Genomic DNA, 19173 nt, shown 5'->3' with positions numbered 1-19173 from the left:
AACCAACGCATGCTATATCATTAAAACCCTAAAAATCTTGATAGGCGGTTGCAGGGTTCTTACGCCATAAAATAACAATGTTTAGTCTTGACTTGGGTCTCATCTTGCAATGCGGATGCACCTTGGGAGAAGCAAGTCTATTTCGCCCTGAAGGTTTGGTCTCTATTTTTGAAGCTATATTTTATGATGAAACCCAAGGCAAGACAGTTGTTTTTCTTGCTTTAATAGAATAAAAGAGAATCGCGTTCGAAACCAGCAGTTGTCCTAAAGTTGGTGTTATTGTTGTGGGCTTTAGTCAAAGTTTGAAGAGGATTTTTTTTTTTTTTTTTTAAGTACTGTGTTTGTTAGAAAACAAAACACAATCTCTTGTAATATGTTTTAAAGCAATTCATGGGTGATGTAATCCTTGTTCAGATAGGGCTGCTGCCCTCATATATATGATATCCGTGGAAAAACTGTACTTTCTATAGATAGGGAATGACGTGTAATTTGAGTTTTTGTTCCATTGTAAGAGGTGAATTTATTCACGTGGACTTTAATCCTAAAGGAAATGTCTGTGTTCTAGATAAACATGAATAATGAGCCTGTGTCGTTTGTGTGCATGCGCAATTTAGCAGTGCAGCACAAGGGGGCAGCAATGATCTCTAATCTGCTGCATGAGTAAAAGGCATGATAATGCATAATCATTATTGCTGTGCTTATTTTTCCAGCATTAATTAATAAATCTGCCAAATAAAATTTGCACACCTTGATAGTTAAGCAGAATTAAAATAAGCGTAGAAAGCACTTATCAAAGCAGATATGGAATACTTAGGATTTACAGATATGTCTTTTTCATGTCTGTGCAACCTTCCTGCTTATTACTGCCCCTGCAGGGGATCTGTCAGCTGGATAAAATCTACTAGCGCCACGACTACTGCTCTCTCTGTGTGAAATCTCCCAGTGCCTCTCTTAAGTCTTACAAGATAAATTCACGGCCCATTAAAAGTGATGTTTGCACAAATATCAGCAGCAGTTCTCTAGTCTTGGAGTTCAAGTAAAAGTTGGTATTATTGTGATATTTTCTTTTTATGTGTGACACCCTTAGTCAAGGGCAAAGATGATGGCTGACATGTTTACGTTTAACTCATTCACTCATTCACTGAAGCAACCCCTTTACTAGATTTTGACTGCTTTTGCAAGGCCCACAGTATTGTATTCTATTGCTATAAAACATGGAATCTACCAAAATTAGCATCTCTTCTTTCATCAGGAAAAAAAAAAGGTATATTTCTATCTGTTTCCGTTTTGCAGCAATTAGCATTAGAATATAGCTAAGTTGCATCCCAAATCTGTTTAAAACAGTGGGCAAAAGAGTTTTTTTTCAACATGGCTTTGTTTGATCTCTTATACTCTGCTGCCACCTGCTGGCCGTTTTTGTAATAACTACCCTTGCTTCAAGCGTTTTCTTCAGTCCCTAGACTGCATCAAAGCCTTCTGTATGCTCTAGCATAAAAAAAAAACATTTAAAAAAAACAAACGTATAAATACGTCTTTGGGAACAAATGAGTTAACATGTTTTTGTATTCATGCTTTTTTTTTTTAGTACAGTTTATTGCAAAGCACTCCACAGTTGTCGCACCCTCATTCTGACCAGGGACGTTATCCAGAGTGTCCGAGACAGAATTACCACAAAACACAAGGCCAGCCATGTGCAAACGTGTCGTTGGCAGAAGGGCTAATGAAGGTCTTCATGCATGCTTCTCAGCTGGCAGGAAACAATTTGCACGTCACGAGTGGGCCCAGAAGGCAGCCTACCTGCTGGGCTGTACCCTGGAGGAGCTCTCCTCCTCCATCTTCAAGCACCAGGCCAAGGGCACCCTGCCCAGAGCCGGCAGCATCCGCCAAACTTCGGAGGAAAATGGCACAGCGGACGCAGGTACCGCCCGCCATGCATCCTCTTTGTCGCTGACATTCTTTCCCCACCGACTTTCTTTCCACCTGAGGGAAATTGTATGCTCGGGAGCAAGGAAATCTTATCTTAGTAATGAATACGGCGGCTTAACAATGGGTATTGACGGATAAGTACACACTCTTACGTGAGGACAAGCAATTTTGGCTTCTCTCTTCATTCATTGTCCTTGAAATCATAATTGTCACGCATTGATTTTTGCACATACGCTGGCCACCATGGCGGAGCATTTGGAAGGACACTTGAATACAGGGCAGGTCAGAATTGACCTCTGTCTAACCTTTTTCTCCATCAACCCCCCTTCAGCATGACCTTCCAGTCTTGGATGCATTAGCACACTCGAAAAGATCCCTTGGGTACCATAAAACTCACCATTTTATGAGATAGCGGAGTCAATTAGAATAACTTAACAGTTGGCAATTGCTATTTTGCACCAACGTGGACGCACGCGCTTTGATTTGCCCAATTTAAGTGCACCCAAGGCCTCAACGACGCAGTTTCACTGAGATAATTTCAGAAACAATTTGAATTCTTTATGCCATTGGGCATAATATACTCAAATATGACGCTATTATACAACCATCTTCATGCAAATGTAGTCGCTGTATCCCTCGTCTACTGTGGAAAATATTTTACTTCTCACAATTCAACTCATTAAATCATGTTGAATGATTTTTGATGCACATCTGACTGCTTTTCACGCCAGGATCCAAGACGTCAGCCTTGGAGTGTTTAGAGGCCATGGCCACTGCGCTGTACTCTGAACTCTTCACTATCATCATTTGTTTAATAAACCGGTTAGTATTCCTTGCTGTTTGAAAGCGCCATATAAATAAAGATGACTTGACTTGACTTGACTCTCGTCTTGAAATAGAAATCATGTTGAAAAAAAAGCAATACAAATGCCATGCATATCATTGAGGCTTAGTCTATTTAACGCTATAAAGCCAAACATACAAGACATTTTGAGCCCTCTATTTCATGAGTATAATTTTTTTTCCCCCCCATTAAAACCCTGACGTATATGATCTGATACATGTATTGCACAGATAATCCATTAGAGGGCAGTATCACCCAGCTGTCTTTTCAAGCGAGATTGCCCCAATTGAGAAAGGAGCAACACCTATACTTAAAGGCGGGGTCTTCCGTTTTCACTCAGGAAAATGCACTAGATAAATCAATCAATCTCAATCAATCAATCAATCGACACATCTGGGCTTCTGTTAATGTGTGGTGGTGATTTCTTCCGCAACTCCCGCTGCAACTTGACAGTATGTACAGATTTTTTTTTTTTCACTCACTCACTCACTCACTCACTCACTCACTCACTCACTCACTCACTCACTCACTCACTCACTCACTCACTCACTCACTCACTCACTCACTCACACAAGAACCTTGTGTGAGTGAGTGAGACTGCAGACAGTGAGTGACATGCCCCCCGACACCCCCAGCTCTGCGATTGGCTGGAGGGGTAAACAACTCTGTCCACAGAAACGTCCCGCTGTTGACAAAACAAACACAAGATGGCAAAATACAGGCTATTAGGGAAAAAAAATCACCACCACACATTAACAGAAGCCCAGAGGTGTAGATTGAGAAGGAGTTCATGGGTATACATCCTGTATTTATATAGTGCATTTCACTGAGTGAAAACGGAAGACCCCACCTTTAATAGTGGGAAATGTTCTTTATGATTTTTGGAAAAACTAATATGTTTGATATGCCTGTTTATTATTATATTTTTTACATGTACATTGACACATGTACATGACATGACATTTATAAATGTACAAATTTAAAGCATTGTGACCGGATGTATCAAATATGAGACAAATCAAAAGTCATGTGTGGAAGCTGATTTTCAAAACATTTTTTTTGTTTTTTTGTTCAACAGGACCAATAAATACAAAGAATCAGAATGTTCTCATATATTACATGGTTCAGGCTTTATAGAGTTAAATCAGCCGCTTTTTAAAGAGAGGCTGGAACCCGGGTTTGTGATTTTAAATCATTCCTGCATTTAAAAGCACACAATATTTAAGATAAGACTCTAAAATAAAAATCAAGATGAAGTTTCGCGATGGAGTGGAAAGAGCTAAGGTTAAAAGCTTGGGGTGATTTGGTGAATGTTATCAATAAATCATTATCTAAAGTATTGTTTTCTCTTCTCGCTTCAGGGCCTTGAAATCCGGCCAGCTTCCCTTGTGCTCTCTTCTCATCGTGGACACACCGGGCTTTCAAAACCCCGGACTGCTCAAGCACGACCGCGGCGCAACGTTTGATGACCTGTGCCACAACTACACCCAAGAGCGTTTGCAGACACTCTTCTACCAGCGAACCTTCGTTCAAGAGTTGGAGAGATACAAGGAGGTGGGAGAATTTGACGGCTCTACGCTCAGCCTTAATCTTCCACATTTTCCCTCTCTCCCCTTTTGTCTGCTCGTTCCCTCGCATTATACGTCAACCCCGGTGTGGCGCGCTTTCACACATCACGTTCTCTATCTGTCCCACCTGTCACCAGATGTGACAAGCCAAAGTGGTTCGTGTGTTAGACCCTCTCATTAGCGATGCCAGGCTTCACCTCTTCTGCGGAGATCAAAGAATAGACGCTCGCAACACAAGCCTTGGGGAGACACGCCCACCGGCAGCACTACACAATAGCGTTACTTTATTTTCGTTGGCAGCCTTTGCATTATTTAAAATATTTCGCCACGTTTCTCGATCGAAATACTTTCTGCAGTTACAAGAATAACTACGATTGCGCTCATTGGAGTCGAACCAAAGTCCTTAACTCATTCACTGCCAGCCTATATAAAATGGAACTTTGACGTCTATAACCGTCAATGGCAGTGAATGTGTTAGCATGTCCATCTCACTCATTTGATTGGAAAAACACACAGCAAGATTTTCTCACCACAGCGCCATCTGCTGGATTTGCTCACGGCCCAACACATCACTTGGCAACTCCGTCAATACATTCACAAAACTCTCGCGGTGGATTTTTCCCTGTACAATTTCCGGGAGATAGTTGCACCTGGGAAGTCAACTCAAAAGTCACTCATTTGATTAAAATGGAATATGAACAAAGCAGCAAAATCCACCCGTTTTTACTAATCTCAGGGGGGGGGGGGGGGGGGGGGGGGGTGGCCATTTTGCCACTTGCAATTGGCTGAAAAATGACATTACAGCAAGAGAGGATTTTGCTGCGTAAGTCATATTCCACAAACACAATACGGTATTAATAAGAATGACGTGTTAAAAGTGGTGGGGCTGTTAATTTCGTCAACGAAAAGTAAACAAAAATAATTTTGTCAACACACATTTTACACCAGACAAAAACTAGATCAAAACCCTTATTAATAAACAATAACTGGGTCTAAATCAGTATGCAATTTTGTCGACGAATGAAGACTCGACAAAAATGTGCCTCATGTAATAAAAACTGGACTAAAATCTATGGACATTTTAGTTCATGAACAAAAACAAGACGGAAATTATTGGATTTTGTAAAATTTTGTCTCTGATAATCTGTCACTGTGACAGTCATGTGACACACCCCCTGCTAGCAGCTAGCAAGTGCAACATGCACAAACACATGGGACAGACAGAAGATGGATTCACGAGGAGAGGTAAAAAAAAATAAAAATGTAAATGATAGTAACGTACATTCCTCCAACAGCTGTAACGTTTCAACAACAATTTTATTCTGACCGCTAACTAATGCTGGCTAACTTACTAGCTCATAGCATGGAGCTATATTAGCCACTTGTTGATATACTGTAACTGTGTCAAATTGTTTTTCATCAAAAAATAATTTTAGATCTGAAATGTTCAACATAATCTGCTAAAATAAAATAAAATAAAATAAAATAAAATAGGAGTTAAATAATTGTCCTGACTAAAACGTTGACATTTTTTGTTGACTAAAACTAGATGAATAAAACGATGTTTTCTTGGACTAAAATAAAGACTAAAATGCTAGATGTATAGTCGACTAAAAATTGACTAAATTGGATGAGGATGACTAACTATGATAAAAACTAACATGCGGGATTGGAAAACTGAGACAAAATTAAAAAATGGCGGATAAAATTAATACTAATGGGGCACATACAAGTATGTTATTGTAAAGCAAATGTTCGTGTTGACTTCCTCTTTAAGCAGTCTAATGATACATTTTATTTATTTTTTTCCATTTATAGGTATTATTGTGATCTAATATATTATATCCAGTCAGCTCTTTAAAAATGAGAAGGATAAAATCTCATTTTGGATGCACTACCAACTGCTGTACAGGTATATTGAAAACATCTATCATGACCAACTGTCGCTGACATTTGATGTTGATGAGAATTTAGCGTTGACCTTTGACTTTGAGATCCTCTGCTCTAATGCTGACATATCCGCTCGTGTTATAGAATGAAATCAATTTATCTTCTCTCTCAGTGTTCACATTGTAACGTTCATGTAGTTTAAAGCTCGCTTCAATGACGCCAAAGAGTATTTTGCCCCTCTCATGTTGCTTATTATCTGAAATAGTAGACACACCTATAAACAACAAATAAACAACATCAAATCTGTCTTTAAAAAAACAAAAACAAACTATTGTTGTTGTAATAGCAGAATAGTTGTACAGCTCTTATTTTTATTAGATAGTGCAGTTTTACTTCCTGGAATGTTGCAGCTGGCATCATTATTAGCGTTTTTTTGTTCAAACTCTAGTCTCACAAATCGGCCCATTTTAAAACACAGCACACTTAACCGCAAATCACTGACTGCGATTTGAACATGGAAGCTGGGATTCTCCATCCACTTCACCGTCCTCATCTCCTGCCTGGGTGACAAATAAGTGGAGCAAAATGAAATAGCGCGTATGTCTGCGTGTAGCATAATTCTCCTTTGTCAGTACGTTTCAGACTATAAGGAGCCGTGAAACTGTCGCAGAGAACTGGGTCAAACTCTTTTTTAAACCCCTCTGTATCAATAATTGCAGTGACAGGCAGGTTTTAAAAGCGATGCGCGCGCACAATGGACTTCAAGAATTAAAAGCTGTCTCATACCGCAGCTGGTTGAATTGTCTTTGTGTTTCCCCTGCATCTTGCATCTCCACAGTCGAGAAGAAAATCATTTAGGCTACATCACACACACAGTCAACTTGAACACTGGCATCTGTCATGCGCGCACTATTAGCCCTGCAAACATTTCCCCCACATTTCCAGTACAGCTTGTGAGCTGCTTGTGTCTGTTTTTTTTTTTTTTTTGGTTGCACTTGACAAGGTGATTTATCATTACTTGACTCCGCATGATCCTTGAAATGTTAGCATCTGCTTCTGAAATTACATCCTTCACATTTTGTTCTTTTTGTTTTACAGATGATGTTTTAGGAAATAAAAAAAATCTGCGAGTTACTTTCATAGCTGTAGTGTTGCTTACTCACGCTCTGGCAACAACATTCGGGATGTAATGAGACCGCAAAGATCATATTGCTCAGATACTGCTACGACCACTAATCCTAATCATTCTATTGTAACAAGATTTTTTTATTTTTTATTTTTTTTGTCATATAACAAGTAGCTGTCCCGAGACGTTTGAAAAGCCTGAACCATGAAATATGACAGAAAATTCTGATTCTTTGTAAAAAAAAAAAAAAAAAAAAAAAAAGTATTTATTGGCCCTTTTGAACAAACAAAAAATAAGTTTTTTTTATTTTTTATTTATTCATTTTTTTTTAAAATCAACTTCCACATATGACCTTCCATATATATATATATATATATATATATATACATATATATATATATATATATATATATATATATATATGAATGTCTTTGGGAGCATGGTAATATTTAACATAGAACGTATTTATACGTTTTTGAAAGCAATGAGTTAATGATGTTATAAGAACGCTAATCCTTGTGATAGCTATTTCTGTTACCAGTAAGTGAATTTGTGTCGTATTTAAGACGTTTATGTCGGTCTATGAGTAAAAATAAATAAATAAATAATAATAATAATTAAACAAACCGTAACATCCACGACGATTCCCCGTACAAGTTGAATTACTCATCTGATATTACAATTGTGAAATTACAAATTTATATGTTTTAATTGTGTACAGCTGATTAATTAGTCTTGACTTTACAATTTTATTTTATTTTACAAAATCCTCTCGCAGGCTGGATTAAACCCCTTTGCGGGCCTGATCCGGCCCGCGGGCCGTATGTTTGACACCCTTGCTTTATAGGGTTAATTTTCCCGAGGAAAAGATAATAAAAATGGGGGAGTTGGTATTTTGAATTCATTTGCTGGTATAGCGACAGCATTTGAAAAGTATCTGAACCAGACCTCTTTCATTGTGTGTTTCTAATTTTTGACATCCACTCAGAAAGTGACACTCAACATTCATTTGGGGATTTGGGGTCACATGGAGGCTATGTCTCGAAGCACTCCTGCAGAATTGGATGAGTTTTTTTTTGTTTTTTTTCCCTTTGCTATAGTGTGCTCTGTTTGTTGCTTGCAAGTGCGAATAATTTATCAGGGATTTTCCGGGGAACTGAGGCTATAACAATAACAGTAACAATCGTCATCCATTCTAACTGTGGTAGCAGAGAATGCAATTAAATTAAGCATAATTGACACCAAACGAGAATGTTACATTCCGCACGAGTTTACCTCTTCATATCTTAATTACATTTTGATTGTCATCAGACTTCTGTAAAATTGGAATTAAAGGCCCAGACAATTTGTTTTTAATTGATTTAACAACCACAAGTTCTCCTAATTATCATCCTTATGGTCCTTATAATACCTAACTAACAGTTCATATCTGCTCTGGTAAGCTCTTGTCCAGCGTTCTGCTGTGAGGAAAATGTGACGCACAAGTGACTTGTAATTGCATATCTGGCTTGCATGAAAGCGTCATCCCACGACAATCTTGAGAGCAGCCTTCGGAAAGGCGACCACCAAGCTGATACCTCTTCTGATCTAACCTATAAAACAATGTATCTGTCTCCCTCACAACATTTGTCCAGTGTAAAAGGTCACTGCAAAGTCACTAATCTTCTCTTGTACGTTTGCTGGTCATCACGTATGCGACTTCGGAATCCCTGCTTGTTTCCTTTATTGTCACTCATTCACAATATCTACTGGAATAGTTGATATTCCAGAATTTTGTGTGCCCTCCATATATTGTCACTCCTGTGTGAGATACGTCAAAAGAATTGGTTCTGCTGTGCTATTTATTCAAATCGGAATAGATTGTTTTTGACCCAGATGTGCAGGGAAACGGGTGCTCTGCAAGACGAATGAATGGAAATACATTTGTTTGCAGTATTACAATGGAATTGTCAAAGTAGTTAACGATAATATGGTGTGCTTCAAGTCCAACTTAAAATAAAAATAAAAAAAAAGGTTAAAGGTGAGCTGGCTGGCTGGCATCTAATACATACTGAATATTGTCATTGATGTTGCTTGTTTCACTATAGATTGTGGTACTGGGCAGCAATTTGAAAATCTGAATGGTTGTTTCTTCCCACACGTTAAAGACACGTTTCTATCTTTGACACATAATATGGTATGAATATATATCAGCTGTTCATGTCCATCTCATTAACACTCATTCACTCCCAGCCATGTTCACAGAAGCAGTCCCGTCCACTCACGGCTGTTTTACTGGATTTTGACTGATTTTGCAAGGCCCACAGAATATTGTGTTCCATTGCTATCAAAAGAAAGATTAAAGTCTCTTCTTTCATCAGGAAAAAAAAAGTATGTTTCTGTCTGTTTCCGTTTTGCAGCATTAGCATTAGAAGAGAGCTAAGTTTCATCAGTTTTCGCAAATCTATTTAAAATTGTAAGTAATTGAGCTTTTTTCCTACATGGCCCTGACTGAACTCCTTTGCTCTGCTGCCACCTGCTGGCCGTTTGTGTAATAACTATCATTTCTGCAACCGTTCTTTACAGTTGAGAGACTGCATCAAAGCCTTCTGCATGCTCTAGCCTAAAAAAAAACTAAAAAAAAACGTATAAATACGTCTTTGGGACACTTAGAGCATTAAAAAAACGTATTTATACGTTATTGGGAGTAAATGAGTTGATTTTCAATTCTAATAATTTTGATACTTGTTCAATCTGTCAAGAAAAAATTGATGACAGAAGTCTTTTATTTTTATTTTAGGGGGGCAAAGTCTAATCTGGATTTCTTGTTCAATGTTTATTCCTGTACAAAGTTAGTAACTCTCTACCTGCGATCAACTATGACAAGTTATCACAAATAGCAAAGGGGACACTAGACAGGAAATTTGCTCGAGACCTCTGTGGTAAACAAGCAGATAACTACGACACTCTAGCGGATTATTATTATTTTTTTTCCACTCACTCACTCACTCACTCACTCACTCACTCACTCACTCACTCACTCACTCACTCACTCACTCACTCACAGTAGTTTACATGTGTGAATGAGTGAGTAAAAAAAAAAAAAAAAAAAAAAAAAATCACCACAGGACAAAATCACCACCAGAAATGAAGAGAAGCCCAGATCTGTAAATTGAGAAGTAGTTTGTTTGTTTAAATCCTGCATTTAAAAAGTGCCTTTTCCAGAGTGAAACCGGCAGACTGGGCCTTTCATACATTTTCAGGAAATTATCACATAACATACATCCAGCTCGAATGTTGGGCAGGATTTTTCTTTCGCTTTGTGCTCAGCAGGTAATACGTCAGAAAACTATTTATTTGGATTGTTTTTGTTGGGAAATGTGGTGTAAAAGTGAAAGTTTCCAGACACATAAATTTCGCTGTACAGAAACAGTAGGTGAAAATTACTACTGATATTCTTGTATTCTGCCACCAAATGTCAAATGTGAATGGCAGTATAGAGGAGGGTAATTGCTTTTTTACATTTTGCGTGTGTCTCTTCCTCCAGGAGAACATTGAGGTTGCCCTCGATGACACGGAGCCGAGCACATCTTTTTCCGTGGCAGTGGTGGACCAAGCATCAAGCCAAGCACTTGTAAGTTTAATTCTCCAAATTGTTCACCTCGTAATCACGTCACGATCACCAATGGGACTTTGGTCACCTTTCAAGGTCCGTCGTCTCTTGTTCGTCCATCGGTACTGCTTTAATTCAAAAATAAATATCATCTAGAGATCAAAAGTTTTTTGTTCTGTAGCCTTCAACTACTGAAATGAGTTGTTTGGCAGAGGGTTGAAAGAAATGGAAGGTGGGAGCGCGGAGAGAGAAAAAAAAAAAAAAAGGTTAGAGCATCGACTTCAAAAGAAGAAGAATCAATGTTTGGCCTTTGCAGCCTGTGATCTGCACCATGGAAACAGAAATTGCGAGAATTTAGACAGTCATAGATCATGTTGGTATTATTCCAATGCGTTTTGATTTGAGCGCTTTACTCTTTAATTCATCCACACACTATCGGGATTGTGATCAGAGGCAATGGACCGGAGGAAAAAACACCAACAATTCCTCCGTTCCGATTTAGAGTCACCTGATGCTTTGTTGACCACATTTTTTCTCTTTCTCAGTTTTTTTTGCCCCCAGTTCTACCTATTTTATCACCGTTCAATGAAAGCCACATAGTTGTCACCCGTCTCCTCCAGACTGATACTTTGTGTTGCAGTCAGTGTAGTGTGCACCGCTGATAAGGATGTCACTCTCTGATAGGCATTGAAACCGATTTCGTTTTTTGTGGGTTTTGGTTTCTTCCGGGGAAGCATTCGGTCTGCAAGACACATAACAGCGGCGTGGAGATCATTATCTCTGCAGCTCATTTCATCCACACAACAAAAGCGACTAAAACAGCGGTTTTGTTTTCTTCTGCGCCTGTTGCTTTGTTTATCTTTCTGACTGTCAGAGACAACTGCAAAAAAAAAAAAAAAAAAAAAAAAAAATCCTGCTGGTCCAATTTAGAAGAAATTGTGTGGAAATATGCATCGTGACACAAGGCCAGCCCATTATATTGTGGTGCAGTGCTGGACAAAAGGGCGATTTTTTTCTTTTATTTTTTTTCTTCTTCTTTCTGTAACATTAACATTTTGTGAACCAGGGAACAGAAGCACATTTAGTTCCTGGATTCAAGTTACACAAGAATGACCTTGGTGGGAGCATTTAGACAAATGTACAAATATTCAGCCAATAAGTACAGTATGGGACATATATGTGACAGGAAATATGGGTTGTTTGTGAAGTTTGCACGTTCTTCCTGTTAGGGCTGCTCGGTTGTGAAAAAAATAAAATAAAATAAATCACAATTATTTTGGTAAATAAATTAAAACCATGATTATTCGCACAATCAAAAATGTTTTTGTTCCAAAACAAGAATATGTTTAAACATATAAAAAAAAATTAAGGCAATTATAATTATTTGAAACACTGTAATTATGTAAGCTACTTTTGAATAAAACAAAATTAATTTAAAAAAATGCTATTTTAAAATTAAAAAAGGTGCAAATGTATAAATTAGAGCTGTCAGACCATTACATTTTTTTAAATTCAGATGAATCACTTCTTCTTTTGATTAATCATGATTAATTTAAAAAAAGGCTTTTTCATTCAACATTTTTTGACTGTAAAATTTAAAGAGCAACTGTTATGTGTTAATTTTTTCGACATTTAATGTTATGAGGACGTCTTCAAAATGTTTTATCCACTTATTTGCATAATCCATCCATCCATTTTCTTGACCGCTTATTCCTCACAAGGGTCGCGGGGGCTGCTGGCGCCTATCTCAGCTGGCTCTGGGCAGTAGGCGGGGGACACCCTGGACTGGTTGCCAGCCAATCGCAGTATTTGCATAATTTAAAATGAAAAAAAAATTGACCTCAATAGTTTGACATGACTAAATATTCTGAATATCATACGCAAACATTTATTAAATGACTTACTTTAATGCATGTGCTAACATTTAATGTAACCATCTGCGGTCAGAATTAATCGTGTGATTAATCTGCGTTAATACATGATTAATGCGATATTTTTTTTGTGATTTAATTAACTCATTTGCTCCCAAAAACATATAAATGCGTTCTAGTTTTAATATTACCAGTATCCCAAAGACGTATTTATACGTTTATCATGTTTTGTTTTGTTTTATGTTAGAGCATACAAAACGCTTTGAAACAGCCTTTGAACTGAAGAGCTCGGTTGAAACAATGGTAGTTATTACAAAAATGTCCAGCAGGTCAACCAGGGCCATGTTGCAACAAGCTGTTTTCTCCACAGTTTTAAACAGATTTGTGAATAATGACGAAACTTATCTATATTCTAATGCAAATTGCTGCAAAACAGAAACAGATACAAATGTACTTTTTTTTCCTGATTAAAGAAGAGACACTAATCTTTCTTTTAGTAGTTTCCATGTTTTTATAGCAATAGAACACAATATTCTGTGGGCCTTGCAAAATCAGTCAAAATCCAGTAAAACAGCCTGGAGCAAAGGTGAAACTGGCTGGGAGTGAATGAGTTAATTAGTTAAAGTCAATTACAAAGTAAGGCCCAAAATATTCTGCCTATTTATCATTCGTCCCAATAAAGCAGCCATTTTGTACGAATCATCCGGGAATGCGATCTCATGAATTATGTCCTCATTCTGAAATGACAAAACTTGCAGCGGGGATTTGGTTTGTTTGTGCGCGCCGTCCAATTGAACAGGTGCGCGGCGGCCGAACAGATGAGGCCCGCGGGCTCTTGTGGCTGATGGAGGAGGAGGTTCTTCAGCCCGGGGCGTCCGAGGAAACCCTGCTGGCTCGTCTTTTTAGCTACTACGGCCCCGCTGAAGGCGAGAGCAAAGGTGAGCCCAGCACACATCACATTTTGAGATTTCCATTGTAAATAAAAATGCTTGCACATTATACTCAGGCGCCACATTAGCACAAATAATTGATGTGCTATCAGTGGTGAGCTCCATGAAATTGTATTAATTTATTCCAAATAGTCAGCTCTTTATTTTGCAGTGTTTCTTTTCCAGAAGTGCATCTATTGAATCAGTAGTGCTGATCGATCGGGACTCTACACTAACTTTTGCACTCGTAACACTACAAAGATGCGACAAACTTTTTCAGTTGGTCGCACGAGTACAGAATTTGGTCGCACCCTCTTTTTGGGGAGATTATCGCATGATATTGACTCAAGTTGTGATACTATTTAGAAAAGATTTTACTGTAACAAGAAGTTTGTCTGAAACAAACAGTGGCTGACATACGGATTGATTAATTAAAAAATAATAATTTTAAAAGACAACAAAATGTTGCATTCTACATACATTACGAGGTAATAAAAAAAATAGTAACGTACAGCCACTTAGGAAAGTAACTTTAATCAGATTACTGGTTTGGAAAAATGAATGCGTTAAGATTGTTCGTCATTGAAAGAAAGTAATCAACGTGTTATTTAGTAACTGTTTGTTCAGCATCGCCGTTCATGTAAACAAATCAGAATTTTTGGATGCAGATTGAAGCTTTATCATAATTTTTTCTGTGGATGGGTGCCTAATTGTCTGCTCTGCCAAGGATTTTCCGCTTCTTTGCCTTTCTATGTTATAAAATTTACTCGACAGCATGATCCCAGCATTCATCGACTCCACAAAATTCCATCAAACAGATTGACCAGCCACAAAAGTCCTTGCTGCGTTATTGTTGTTCTGCCATAGTTGCCATGGTTACAGCCCATGCAGAGTGCTCTCCCAGGAGCACTCAAAGCAACTGAAGGCGTGAAGTGTGATTTTTCCCGTCAAACGCAACCTCTGAAAGCGTCTCATTTATGCCCTTTTTTTTTTATCAAGGCAGATTTCAAGCTTTTCGCCAGACTTCATCAGTCGTAGCTCTTTGACATGCAGCCCTTGAGTCATGTCGTGGTATTATTTATGAGACAGTTTTATGGATTTTGACAACCAAACCCCCATACTTAGGCTCACAGCGCCCCCACTTAATGAGATTTTAACAAGACTGGTTGTTTTTTTAAATATAATTATTGTATCGGTATATACAGTAACTTTCTTCAGATTATGTTAACTCATTCACTGCCAGCCCAGCAAAAATGCATATTTTAACGTCTTTTTCTGTCAATGGCAGTCAATGAGTTAATGAGCACATTATGCCTAAAACCTGCAGTCAGGCTGGAGACACTTTCCTAAATTCCCACAGGAGGCTGTTTATTTTTATCACCTATCCTTATGTGCAGCACAACGGAACAATCAAATCTTACACACTGCTTCTTACATCGATATCAGGTCACACTTTCCTTCTGAAGAGTGAAAAACATAATCACTTCCTGCTGGGCCACAGTCACGGGACCGACTGGGTAGAGTACGATACCCGCGGGTGGCTAAACTACGCCAAGCAAAATCCTGCCTCAATCAATGCTACCAGCCTCCTGCAGGACTCCCAGAAGTAAGCGTCAGCCATCTTTCGTCACGTCTTTGAATCATAAAACATTGGGCTGACGAAATCCGTGCCTCGCAGGAAGATCATCAGCTCTTTGTTCATGAGCCGAGCAGGTGGGGCGACGGTTCTGTCAGGTTCCATCGCCGGTCTTGAGGGTGTTTCTCAACTGTCGTTGCGACGTGCCTCGAGCATGAGGAAGACCTTCACTTCAGGGGTGGCTGCTATCAAGAAAAAGTCTGTGTGCATACAAATAAAGCTTCAAGTGGTAAGTCGTGTTGTTCCGATACCATTTTTTGGCCCCGATTCCGATAACCAGTTTTGCAGTATCGGTCACCTAGTTTGAAAAAGCTGCCCTGCCATTGGATCAGAGCATTAAAGGGCCGATAGGATATCTTGGCTCGGCATGCAGTGAACACGTCACACATCAATGAATGTCGTGCACAAGCAAATTTCAAAATTGAAAATGTTTTCCAGCACTACAAAACAATCAATGGTACAATTATATGGGAAGAAACCATTTATGGTTATGGATAGTTGACCACATGCCACATACACATGAGTATAAAGTAGTAAAATCCATTACAGTCAATCAGCGAAGAAGGCTAGGTATAATTAACTCATTTGCTCCCAATAACGTGTAAATACGTTTTTTAAAATGTTTTAAGTGTCCCAAAGACGTATTTATACGTTTTTTTGTTTTTTAATGCGAGAGCATACAGAAAGCTTTGATGCAGCCTCTCAACTGCAAAAAACGGTTGCAGGAATGGTAGTTATTACACAAACGGCCAGCAGGTGGCAGCAGAGCAAAGGAGATCAACCAGGGCCATGGAGAAAAAAAGCTCAATTACTTAGATTTTTTTTTTAAATAGATTTGTGAAAACTGATGAAACTTGGCTCTCTTCCAATGCTAATTGCTGCAAAAGGGAAACAGAGAGAAACATACTTTTTTTTCCTGATGGAAGAAGAGGCCTTCATCTTTCGTTTGATAGGTTCCATGTTTTTATAGCAATTGAACACAATATTCTATGGGCCTTGCAAAATCAGTCAAAATCCAGTAAAACAGCCGGGAGCGAACGGGATTGCTTCTGGGAAAATGGCTGGGAGTGAATGAGTTAAAGAGAATCTGTTGAAAATCTGTGGTGTGCATTGATGTCACGGTCTTTAAAATTCCAGTTCAATTGTTTTGATGCTAGTATAGAATCTGTAATGTATCCGATAATGCGTCACTTATGACTTTTATTTTGAAACAGTGATATAAATAAGTAAAATGAGCACACAGTCGGGCTATAGTGTGAAGCTAATTATCATGATGTAAATGTGACAACGCAATGTTGCTTCGTTAAGCCCTTATTTGTGCTTTGTCCCAGGATGCCCTGCTGGACATGGTGCGGAGGTCCAGAATTCACTTTGTTCACTGCATATTGCCCAAGGCGGATGCTCTTAAAGCTCTGAGCGGATCCTTCTTCAAAGGTGTGGAAAGTGAGGCTCAAGGGGAGGGTGGAGATTCCGGTTTAATGCAGCTGGATGTAGCCTTGCTCCGTGCTCAACTGCGTGGATCCAAGATCCTTGACGCTCTCCGGATCTACAGACAAGGTGAGACGGTTGCTGCGTCACACTCTCTTTTTTTTTTTTTTTTTTTCCGTACAAATATAATCCCGAGTATAAGGCCACAACTCCGTCTGACAAATTAAATGTTGTTATTGTTGATTGACCTTCGCAGGTTACCCCGACCACATGGTGTTCTCCGAGTTCCGCCGACGTTTTGATGTGCTGGCGCCGCACCTCACCAAGAAGCACGGGCGGAATTACATTGTGAAGGACGAGCAGAGAGTGAGTCAATCAGCGAGAGAGCGCTGCCACTGGCCAAACAGTTAAGATTAATGTTGTGAGAGGGGAGCTTCATTACATCTGCCCCTGATTTGTCAGCAGCCGTCTGACAGAGAAGTAAGCCTTCATCCATCAAGAGCTGTTGTCATGATCTAATCAACTTGACCACATTTGTATTGTGCCTGCTAAAGAGGCAGGTCGGAAATGGGGCTGAGAAAGACCCTCACTGCTTTCATAGTGTCTGTGTTAATATTGGAAGGGAGCCAAACGTTTAGGCTGAAAGGAAGAGAAACTAGAAATGTTAACTGTCTTTTGAATGACATTTAATCTATGTTATAAATATACTTGCATTACGCATTAACTCTTTGCCCGCCAAAAATATTTAATAACGATTAGTAAAATCACGATGTATGCCGCCATAAACGTTACATGACGTCAACTACATTTTTTTTTTTGCTTTGTTTTTTTTCTCAATGGGAAGTGATACGTCTAAGTCAGGGGTGTCAAACATAAGGCCCGCGGGCCGGATCAGGCCCGCAAAGGGGTTTAATCCGGCCCGCGAGATGATTTTGTAAAGTTTAAAAATAAATAAATAAATAAATAACATTGTAATGTGGGACTAATTAATCAGCCGGCCACAATCAAAATATATAACATTTGTAATTTCACAAGCAGTCCTCAGACGAGCAATGCAACGTACGGGGGAATTGTCCTGGATGTCATTTTTTTCACACAACTTAAAGTTATGGTTTGTTTAATTGTTATTATTATTATTTTAAATCATAGACCAACATAAATGTGTTAAATACGACACAAATTCAATTACTGTTAACACAAATCGATATGACAAGGATTAGCGTCCTTATAACGTCATTAAATACGCCAGGCAATGCATTCTGGGAATGCATACAACATATATGCAAAACAGGTCGATTTAACACGTCCGGAACGTATACCGGGAAAGTGTTGCCGCGTTCCATTAGCATTTGTGTTATTCTTCGGAACAACATAATTACACTTGAGTTCTGTAATTTAGGGCTGGTCCACGAAAATCTGCGTATAAATGACGGTAATCGTATATAAGTTATATACCGTTATTTTACCGATGTGGCCCATTTGGTAATATATTTTCTTCCATGCGGCCCCTGAGCTAATATGAGTTTGACACCCCTGGTCTAAGTGCAGCGCTGCCTGGTCAGTGGGTTGTGGAATCAAAAACACCCACTAGCTATGGCCAACAGATGGCAGCATTGTATCTTTTCAATGGGCTGTTGCTGGTGTATGGAATTACAATGAAACTTACGGCCCTGCTTTTGTTCCCAACGAAATGAAGCTTCATGAAGCTTCATGAAGCACTTGCGGTAAAAATTACTCCTCCATATGGTGCTATTGGTTTAAATATAACGGCTAGTGCACTGGAAAGTGATTACATTTCCATTGCATCTTTAAACCAAGAGTGCCATCTAGACGAGTCAAAAATATCACAAGTGATTCATGGAGCAGAAATAGACTTGGGCTGATAATGATAATTCATTCAATGAATTGATTTCCTTAATCATTCAGAGGGATTGCGCCAAGCTGTTCGCTGAGTGCCAAATCTGCCTGCCTGCGCCTCGATCCAATCCACAAAAATTGCATTGCACCACCTGCGATCCTAGTTAGTCCTGGTTTTACATAGTCTAAAATCTACTTGATGTTTTGTGGCCAAATTGGCAATGCATCTACCAAATTTGCAAACTGCATGAAAATTAAGATACGCCCATTTTTTACACCAAGTGCTTGGGCGCATGGTCAGCTTTTGAAAAAAATTGAAGGCTTTCAGGTGCGCCTTATAGTCGTGAAAATACGGTATTTTGCTATGATGTCATTCTTTAAAATCGTCTGCTGATATTATCAGTCAGGTTTAAATGCTCAATTCTTTTGATAGAATTCCAACCCAAGAAGTTTTAAAAAATATGCAACTACACTGCCTAAGAAAATTTCAATTTGTAGAATGCACG

General features: G+C 38.8%; 1 protein-coding gene across 9 annotated transcripts in view; it reads left to right on the top strand.

The window, feature by feature from the left end:
* LOC144005966 (unconventional myosin-XVIIIa-like) overlaps positions 1 to 19173 on the top strand; it is an 83889-nt gene that overhangs the window by 24354 nt on the left and 40362 nt on the right. For all 9 annotated transcript variants that reach the window (XM_077504507.1, XM_077504506.1, XM_077504505.1 and 6 more), the window contains 9 exons: positions 1748 to 1918; positions 2658 to 2748; positions 4132 to 4324; positions 10881 to 10967; positions 13617 to 13755; positions 15193 to 15352; positions 15425 to 15611; positions 16714 to 16939; positions 17067 to 17176. In XM_077504507.1, coding sequence (XP_077360633.1) covers positions 1748 to 1918; positions 2658 to 2748; positions 4132 to 4324; positions 10881 to 10967; positions 13617 to 13755; positions 15193 to 15352; positions 15425 to 15611; positions 16714 to 16939; positions 17067 to 17176 — 1364 coding nt within the window. The remainder of the gene's footprint in view (positions 1 to 1747; positions 1919 to 2657; positions 2749 to 4131; positions 4325 to 10880; positions 10968 to 13616; positions 13756 to 15192; positions 15353 to 15424; positions 15612 to 16713; positions 16940 to 17066; positions 17177 to 19173) is intronic.

This window comes from Festucalex cinctus, chromosome 18 (assembly GCF_051991245.1).
Source record: "Festucalex cinctus isolate MCC-2025b chromosome 18, RoL_Fcin_1.0, whole genome shotgun sequence".
NCBI lineage: Eukaryota > Metazoa > Chordata > Actinopteri > Syngnathiformes > Syngnathidae > Festucalex > Festucalex cinctus.
The sequence above is the reverse complement of the archived record's forward strand: the minus strand, read 5'-3'. Positions and strand labels throughout refer to the sequence as shown.